Below are 9,444 nucleotides of genomic sequence, written 5' to 3'. Positions count from 1 at the left end.
ATTACGGTATGTCTCTCTTGACCCTCATCGGCCACCGTAGAAAAGGCGGCAGTACCCCTTCTTTATGTCTTTTCATTTTCTGCTGTTTAAGTGTCACATTTTCTAACGGGGAGATAAAACAATAGATAATGTTTGGCCATAGATAACATTGTTTGTATTAATGAAATAAATCAAAAAGCGGTGAAGTATAAATGTCAGAGGAGACCACGCCTTGTGTTTACGTCACTCAGCGTTACGTCAAACAAGTGTACAAAACAAGCGCCGGACTGCTTGACGGACGCTTGGCAGCTCTCCGCGCGCAAACACACTGTCGGAACTTTCCGGGAGAAACTTTCAAAAGTCACAATGGCGGACATGTTAGAGGAAGTCAAGCCGTCCAACGGCGAGGACAGACTGACCAACGGACCGTCCCAGGGTCGTAGCGGTGGCGGCGGCACCCGGGAGCCGCTGTCCCGGCGCCTCAAGCGAATCGTGGAAGCCAATTTACTGGTGATCCTCACCGTGGTCGGAGTCATCATCGGCGTCTTCATCGGCCTCGGCGTGCGGAGCGTGACGCTCACCCGCACCCAGGTCATCTACATCGGCTTCCCCGGCGAGCTGCTCATCCGGCTGCTGAAAATGATCATAATTCCCCTGGTGGTGTGCAGCTTAGTGTCCGGAGCGGCGAGCATTGACCCCAAAGCACTCGGCAAGTTAGGCGGCTGGGCGATGCTCTTCTTCCTGGTTACCACCTTGATAGCCTCGGCCATTGGAGTGGTGATGGCTTTCATCATCAACCCGGGCTCGGTCGCTATGACCAAACCGAAGGTGCCCGGCTTGGACGACAGCGTGCCGGAATCCAAAGAGGTCATCGACTCTTTTTTGGATTTAATTAGGTGAGTCAATGTGTACATTACAACGTTGTCTTGTGTACTACTACCGTGTGTAGGACATAGTAGTGGGAACAAGTCGGCGCTACTAGTATTAGTTTCTTGTGGAGCAAGCTAGCTAGCTGCAATAAACAAGAGCGGTTGCATCAGCAGCACATGTTGCTGTGCTCTCACTTAACACCCTGGGGGGCGAGAGGGTCACTTGTCACACTCACCTCAAAGTCTTATACTTTGAAACTATTCACATAAGTCACATTTTAACACACTTGGAGGAAACACGCTCGAGAAGATGATATGATGAAACACTGTTGGGACAACCTCCCTCTGTCTCTCACGTCAGGAACAGGAAATGAAGCACCGTGTCATTGACCAGAAATCACTTAACAAACCCTACCTGCACCTTATTTACCCAGGTCTTCAACGTCCATCCTCTTATCATGGCAGCGCTCACAGCCAGTTGCAGAAATCAATGTTTTCATTGAGACAACACAGCTTTTTACAAGGCAAATCTAAATGATCCGTTCCAGGGTGAAACTGTTTCCGTCATACAGCCATTTAACAGTGTCCTACAGGTGTAAGAATGTGGTATTGTTGTGCTTTGGTAGCATGCAGTGAAGGTGGGGTGGTGTAAAGTCACATTTATGCATTATGCTAACAGAACAGTTGGCCAAACCTGTGTCTTATTAATGCGAGTGTCTCTTGTGGTGACATGCTTTCTTTCTGGGACAATACCACCCCATGTGGGATGAAACCCAACACCATGACAACAAAAGGCCTCAGGGCATACACTATCTCGCCAGATTACGACTGAGGGATAACATTTAACAAAAATAAAGTCCTAACATTTGTGAGATTTTTAAAAACATTTTTTTTTGCTAATAAAATTGTAATGCGAAGAAAGCAGCGTTTAGCCTGTCACACAGGCACATGACCGCATTTAATCCGGATGCGTCTGGGGGGAATAAAATGAGGAGAGCATGTGAAGTTAATGCCTTATTACTCTAAATCCATTACCAAGAGCAGAGTGGGGGGGGGGGGGGGGGGTATAGGATTTGTTCTTGGTAGCTTTACGGTGTAGTTAAATCAGGGGTCGGCAACCTTTACAATGAAAAAAGTCCACTTAAAAAAAATAGCCTGGGGCCGCAAAATAGTTTGTTCAAAACAACATTGGAGGGAATTTGGGGGCATCAAAGTAGTTCAGATAAGAAAAGACGAGTTGGAGTACTCCTAGTATTGGAGATAAACTTACATAAATGTATGTGTAAACTACTGTAAACTTACCTGATTTGTTTACTCTGACGCAAACAAGTTCCCATGCCGCTGTTTTTAAATTATCTCAAATGTATTTTTTAGAATTGTCAAATAGCTCTGGAAAAGTATTACTTATTTTCCTCCATGCTTACCTGTGTGAGAGAGAACTGAATAGCATCCTGTCTGCTCATCCTCGTGCTCATCCAGTCAGAACTCAGTCAAGATGCATTCATGGTCTCACACAAAGTTGGATTTTTTAAACTCATTACAAAAGATGTGCATTTTCCCCACTCGGGTGGTAAAAAATATTCAAGCATTGCTCAGGGAGCCACAACAGAGAGGCTGAAAAGCCACATACGGCTCTGGAACCGCGGGTTGCTGACCCGTGAGTTAAACATACAGAATAGTCAGCAGTATAGTGTGGCTACGTATTAGACGAGGGGGGATAAAAGGGGGATTATTCTACCAGTTAAATTATGCTACGTCTCATGTGATGCACGTGTTGTTGTTTTTTTTTTTCTGCAGAAACATCTTCCCCTCCAACCTGGTGTCTGCTGCCTTCCAGTCAGTCAGTACCGCATCTTTTTACGCCTTTTTAGAATAAAGAAAACAAAATAAGACAATATCATCCATGTGTTATCCAATCTGATCTGAAGCATATCTTTACAGTACGCAACCAGCTACAAGGTGGTGAACGCAACTGAAAAAATTCAACGCCTCAACATCTCTGTAGAGAAGGTGAGCACAGGAACATGAAGTGGACCCGTGATGGTTTGCAGTGTACTGACGGTGTGTGTTAATGTAGGTTCCCATTGGAACAGACCAGGATGGTATGAATATTCTCGGTCTGGTGGTGTTCGCCATCGTGTTTGGCGTGGCTTTGCGGAAGTTGGGGGAGGAAGGCGAGATCTTGATTAAGTTCTTCAACTCCTTCAATGAAGCCACCATGGTGCTGGTCTCCTGGATCATGTGGTAAGGAAGAAAGTACCCCGTTGCTGTGTCTGCACTCCGCGGTCTCCATTTTCTTGGTCGTGACCATCTCTCTTTGTAGGTATGCCCCTTTCGGTATCATGTTCCTTGTTGCCGGTAAGATTGTGGAGATGGACGACGTGGGCACGCTGTTTGCTAGCCTGGGGAAATACATTGCTTGCTGCATTGTCGGGCACGCCATTCACGGCATCCTCGTCCTGCCCGCTATCTACTTTATCATCACGAGGAAGAACCCGTACACCTTCCTGTGGGGGATATTCACAGCTCTGGCCACAGCTTTTGGAACAGCCTCCAGGTATCCAAAGTGGACACTCCCCCAAAAATGTGGGGTTCTAGAAAAGAACCCAGAGGAACACCACTACTGATAAGACTGTGATTAGCAGCAGTTTTATGTAATATCCGTCTCTCCTCTCGTCCCAACTCAGCTCCGCCACTCTGCCCCTGATGATGAAATGTGTGGAGGAAAATAACGGCATCTCCAAGCAAATCAGCCGCTTCATCCTCCCCATCGGCGCCACTGTCAACATGGACGGCGCGGCTCTCTTTCAGTGCGTGGCGGCCGTTTTCATTGCTCAGCTCAACGACTTTCCCCTCGACTTCATCCAGATCATTACCATCCTGTAAGTGTCGACTGCTCGTGATGCACCGGAATTTCAAGTTTGCTTTGTGGAGCTCATTCTTCTTCTTCTGTCCTCCAATCAGAGTGACCGCCACAGCGTCAAGCGTCGGAGCTGCTGGTATACCCGCCGGAGGGGTGTTGACCCTCGCTATCATCCTGGAGGCAATCGGGCTGCCCACCAATGACATCTCCCTCATCCTGGCTGTCGATTGGCTTGTGTGAGTACACACTTTTCTACCGTAGTCCAACACTACGACACTTGGTGTATGTAAGACCGCAAAGGACTGATCGGCGTCCCCAATCAGGGGATTGTTTGTAGTAATAATAATATATATAGTATATATAATAATAATTATGATTAGTATCATTATTATTCAAACCGAAATTATTATGATAATAATAATAATAATAATAATAATAATAATTATTATTAGACCCAAGTTCAGTCCCACCCTTAATCTTAATAAGGTCTTAATAACGGCCCCCTTAATCTAAATAATAATTATATTATTATATTATTATTATTAATAATAATAATATTATTGTTAAGATTCAGGATTGAAATGAAAGCAGGGGGATAAAGAAAGCCCAAACTTTTAATCTGTGGTGTACACACAAGACAGAATTAATTATAATAATTATATCATACTTTTCATAACTGCATCCAAGACTGGCAGATGACCAGAGAGCTACGTTCCAATCATAAACTGTATAAGGTTCCTAAAATATTGTGACAGGTCAATAACAATCAATAAGTTATTACTTAGGCCTATAAATATATTATTTAAAATCGCGAAATAATATTTTACAATAAAAAATGTTTTTAAATAATATTTGCAAAAATGAATCATATTTTTAATGACCTCTCATGGCCCACCTACAGTACCACCACAGCCCACACTTTGGGAATCACTGCATTAATGAATTGTCTTTATTATTGGTATGACTGTATCAAGGAGTGGGGGAGAATGCTTCATTTGATTAAAAAAATCACACATTCTCATCTTTTGTCGTTAGTGACCGCACATGCACAGTGCTCAACGTGGAAGGCGATGCCTTCGGAGCCGGGCTCCTGCAATTCTTCGTCGACCGCACGCCCAAACAGGAAGGAGTGGAGCTGATGGAAGTCAAACCGGATGTCGACCCTGCAGCAGAACGCTCGCCGCTGATGACAAAACAAGGTGGGGCGGGAGATGCAGTGAGCAACAATGTGAATGACATGGTGTAAAAAAACATAAAGCCGCTTGACCTGGTTCTCCCGTGGAAGCTGATGATGGACAACTTTTCCAACAATTTTTTGCAGCGCTATTAGGTCAGCAGTGATTACCCATTGGGACGTGAAGGACTACTGTATTTGTAATGTAATTTATTGAAGGTTAAAGACAAGTTGGACCTCGGATATTAACACAAATCGATGAAGTTTGCCAAGGTTGGCATCTTCATCCTTTTGAAAATTGTTTATTTCATGTATGTTGTATGTGTTGTGGTGGTTAACTGGTGGTCCTTTATGCTAATTCTTCTCAAATATGTCCAGGTCACTTCATTACATATGCGGGGAAAAACAAACATAAAACATAAAAGCGATATGTCAAAGCCATTTATGCCTCTTTAAAAAAAAAAAATCCGACCTCAGGCTCTACCGATTTGAAGACTGTTCATTCCCTCCTAAACTCCTAAAGACCAAAAATAATCCCTTTTATTTAGTTAGTTTTTCAGCCCTGTTTTTTAAACTTTCGTATCGTTGCAGAGCACAGAGATGAGTTTGAAAGCTTTATTTATACAAAGGTATCAACGGGGGATATTAGAATGTCCTTTTTCAGGCCTGTTTTTTTCAACTTTCGTATCACAGCAGAGCACAGAGATGAGTTTGAAAGCTTTATTTAGGTATCAACGGTATATTAGAATGCCATTTTTTAATGATTAACTCCCCCTGCTGGCGAATGACAGTATGGAAATAATTTTATTGACCTCAGAGGTCAAATGTGTATATCTTAAGTCAAATATCCAAAGATATTTTGTCACTGTTGGATTTCCAAAGTGATTCTTTTTCATCTGAGAAGATCATTTTATTATTTTATAGATATTTTATATATTTTTTTCTGGGCTTTATTTTGTATGTCTTCCAGGTGCTTCCACTTGGGTACAGGGATTTTGTCTTTTTCTTTTTTTTTAGCAGGTGAATGGTACTCTTCATGCTCGTTCTGTCACCTATTGTGATTTTTCTAGGTTACTATCACTTGGAGGACATTATGAGCCAAATGACACCATGATACGTCCAATAGTACAAATTTGTTGTTGGTCCAAGATCTGTTGTGTGGACAATGTCATTGCTGGGTTTCCGTTATGTTGAATATTTATACTTGAAGTGTCTATGCACATGAAAGTCTGCCTTTTGGGTTGTCAACAATAAATTTTTTTATGACAACAGTATGAAAGCTTATTTATAGACAAAAGGGATGGTGCATATTACCACTTAGGAATGCGTGAAATGTAGGATGCTTTACACACACTGCTGTTTTTTGTAATGATAGGATATACATGCAGTGCAACATCTGACAAGAAAACGCTCCTGTTTGCATTGTCATCAAATATATCTTACGGCTTCTCCCAAGAAGCCGTATTTTAGATGACCTCACACTGCACATTTAAAGGATCTTTATTTCCTTTATTCCACATACACCAATCATGGTGTATATATAGCAGGAATATTCTACTAACTTGCTCTGGATTGCCACATCATTCAGGAGAGCCAAAATTCACCCTTCAATTTTTTTTTTTGTTGAAATATTGACATACAAAATGGGTTAATCATGAATAACCGTCACTGCTGTTTTAAGGAATCTGCTGTAAAAGTCGCTCACAAGTTGTTGACGTCATTCACAGCCAGATTTGGCTCACGGGCCACCAGTTGAATAGCTCTGTTATACAGTACCATGCATTCATCAAACGTGCAAAAACTGTCACCAAAATCAGTGCAAAAACAAGATGAGTATACATCTTACACTGCACAGTGCTTTCCATCAAATATGAGGAAAAGGGAAAACATCTTATTGCACGACACATCCACATAAAGCCAACTGATAAAGAATGTCCCTGCTCAAAAAGCATAGCTAAGAGTCCGATGTTGCAAACTAATGTCCTCATAATTTGGCCCTGTCCAGACCTTTCTTGGAAGGGTTAGGATACTGGGGGTTCTCAATGACCCCCTCTCCGAACTTGAGTTCCAAAAAGGCTCTGTGGTTGTTGGGTCCGTAGGCGGTGACGCCCGCAAACATCATGGGCATGAGCGGCTGGAGAAAGTGCTCGGGAAACTCCACGTCCTGCTTGTGCTCGGTCCACGTGTCTTTGGTCATGATGCCGTTCCGGGGGTAGAAGGGCCATAGGTCCACGTGCAGGTGGTTGGCCTCGCTGTACTGCACCCTGTAGAAGTCGCCTTCCACCGCACGTTCCCACACGTAGCCGTTGGCATCCACCAAAGAGCCCGAGTCCAGGTTCTTCAGGTGATCACAGTTGGGTATGTCCTCCAGGTAGATGCCCAAGTCGACGTCGTAATCCCACGGGATGATGTCCTGGTGGCGGATGGCTCCGAGCAAGCTCCCACCTTCCAGCCAGTAGCGTACCCCGGAGCTCTCCAGGATGTTGATGACGTATTTGGTAGTTTCTCGGAGAGCGCGCAGACAACAAGGCGGCGTCCAGCGATCAAGATAGAGATAATCGGGGGTGTCGTCCTGCACTGTGCCGAAGCAGCGAGGAGTCTCTTTACTGCAGCCATGCCACTGCTCCTTCCCCTCGGGGAACAGGACACGCTTCACGCCAAAGCTCCTCATCAACTTCCCAGTGGCCTCCTTCAGGCGAGTGTCGGCCTTCCACTGGTTGTGAGCTGAGCTGAAGAGGGGCCGGCGGTTGGCGGAGAAACACGGGCTCTCGAGGAGTTTAACCTTCCAACCCCTCAGAGTGGTCTGGATGAAGAGTGAGGAGAAAAGGGGCCTCCCGAGTGGCACAGAGAGATTAAAAAGATCCTCGGTGCGGATGAGGACCACGGCATCTCCTTGCAAGGCCGTACACACACTCCCACTGCTCCCAGATGCAGCGGTCGAGTAAGTGGCAGTCCACTCTCGAAGGTTCACCCGCAAGTGGAGACACTCCACGGCGGATCGAGCTAGCACAGGTGACGCCACCAGCCTCACTGGACCCCCACCCTCACCTTCCAGCTCCTTAATCAGCCTCTCAATAGCTCGGGCCGGCTCCAGCTCCACGCCGTCAGGAACCAGGAGCGCAAATTCTGTCTGGACGTGGAACTCTGGCCTGTGAGCTTGCGGCGGCTGATCCGGGCTTGGTGAGAGCACCATAAGCCGAGCGCCATCGGGAAGCACCAGAGGCGGGTACGGAGGTGTGTCAGCCATAACCAGGAAAGGAAGTTCAGGTCGTTGCCTAAGAAATGAACTGGCCACATCCCGAACATAATTCTCAAAGTTTTCAAACTCTCTGAGGAGCACAGTCACACGAGGAGTGCGGCTATGAGGGGCCACGACGGCTCTTCCAGGATCACCTACGGGCCCCATGCCTGCCCCCAGAGCAGATGCGGGTAAGGCAGCTTTCCTGGTGCCCCTGCCGTGCTCCCTCCTCTTCTCCATCATCTGCTGCTGTGCCCGGGACACATAGTAGAGGATGAGGAGGTTGATGAGGATGGCTCCGGTTAACACGCCTTGGCATAAAGTGATACGCATGGCCCCCAGGGGTGTACACACTGCTATTTAAATGAAAGATATCAAACCTCACCCCACTGATGTCACATGGCCGACAGTGGATTCCGAGCTGTGAATTGGAGGAAAAGCAAGGGTCATTTAGTAGAAAATATGAACATACCATACAGAATGTAATATGATTGGAAGTCACGAGGAGCGAATCGATCAGAACGCACCAACTCGTGAACGGTATCACATCTCCTAACGTCAGCATCACCACCGGTACTCCTGCTCCTCCATCTGTAATTCGACTTAGGTACTGCCTAGAAGCACGGGGGGTGCGAATTAAACTGCATTGTGGATAAATTGTAAACACATATCCTTTAAAATGAAACATATGATCGAATAGTTCGCCTACATTGGGCAAGGACGACACAAAGTGTTTCGTGTTTGGCATTACAGTCAATTGGCTAGCATGGATACAGCTAATATGATTACTTCCGGGTTGAGTAGGATTACCACCGGGTTGAGTTAATCAAAATAAAGGTTCAAACCAAAGTCAAAACAATCACTGTTAATGTTAAATCACCGCAGTGGTTTAAAAATATGCTAAATACAGAATATTAAAACAATTCTAGTAGGTCGATGATTTGAAATGGTGCGAATTGTGGATGCGTCTCGTCTCCACGGATCTGATAGTCATTCTCGCTTGATTAAGCAGATAAACAATGAATCTAGACATTGATTTAATAAATGTGTATTAGATCGTAGCTAACTGCCATTCACTTTGTTCCGCATAAACCGTTCCCTGCTCACAAAATGGCAGGAAACTATCTTCACTTGCGACGCGCTCATTGTGTATTACAAAAAACCTAGCCCTGTATTTGTCACCTACGGTGGGTCTTCCCAGTAGCAAACACAAGGAGGAGGAAGCGCAGATTGGAGAGTACTAAAATAAAGGTAACATACACATCCAGCTGTTGTTAAATAAATTAAATTCATTAAGTTTGCTTCATTTATAGTTGGTGAT

General features: G+C 45.0%; 2 protein-coding genes across 2 annotated transcripts; one reads left to right on the top strand and one right to left on the bottom strand.

Annotated features, from left to right (window-relative positions):
- The first annotated feature begins 235 nt into the window (after positions 1–235).
- slc1a5 (solute carrier family 1 member 5) lies at positions 236–6,154 on the top strand. Its single transcript, XM_058080528.2, has 8 exons — positions 236–875; positions 2,646–2,688; positions 2,790–2,858; positions 2,926–3,092; positions 3,172–3,405; positions 3,536–3,730; positions 3,813–3,947; positions 4,747–6,154. The coding sequence occupies exons 1-8, from the start codon at positions 346–348 to the stop codon at positions 4,955–4,957; spliced, it is 1,584 nt and encodes a 527-aa protein (XP_057936511.2). The 5' UTR covers positions 236–345; the 3' UTR covers positions 4,958–6,154.
- fkrp (fukutin related protein) lies at positions 4,621–9,257 on the bottom strand. Its single transcript, XM_058080529.2, has 2 exons — positions 8,651–9,257; positions 4,621–8,544 (listed from the first exon to the last, which is right to left on the bottom strand). Exon 2 carries the CDS (start codon positions 8,454–8,456, stop codon positions 6,870–6,872), a length of 1,587 nt encoding a protein of 528 aa, XP_057936512.2. The 5' UTR covers positions 8,457–8,544; positions 8,651–9,257; the 3' UTR covers positions 4,621–6,869.
- Between the last annotated feature and the right edge of the window lie 187 nt (positions 9,258–9,444).

The sequence above is a fragment of the Doryrhamphus excisus genome, linkage group LG8, assembly GCF_037039965.1.
Source record: "Doryrhamphus excisus strain RoL-2023G ecotype Guam linkage group LG8, RoL_Dexc_Guam_v1.1, whole genome shotgun sequence".
Lineage (NCBI taxonomy): Eukaryota > Metazoa > Chordata > Actinopteri > Syngnathiformes > Syngnathidae > Doryrhamphus > Doryrhamphus excisus.
This window is presented reverse-complemented; position numbering and strand designations above follow the sequence as displayed.

Bases quoted from the DNA above. Each gene is read 5' to 3' on its own strand.
- slc1a5 (XM_058080528.2), top strand. From the start codon at position 346: ATGGCGGACATGTTAGAGGAAGTCAAGCCGTCCAACGGCGAGGACAGA. The intron at 876-2,645 runs GTGAGTCAATGT...TTTTTTCTGCAG, and splicing joins TCTTTTTTGGATTTAATTAG to AAACATCTTCCCCTCCAACC. The intron at 2,689-2,789 runs GTCAGTACCGCA...ATATCTTTACAG, and splicing joins TGTCTGCTGCCTTCCAGTCA to TACGCAACCAGCTACAAGGT.
- fkrp (XM_058080529.2), bottom strand. From the start codon at position 8,456: ATGCGTATCACTTTATGCCAAGGCGTGTTAACCGGAGCCATCCTCATC.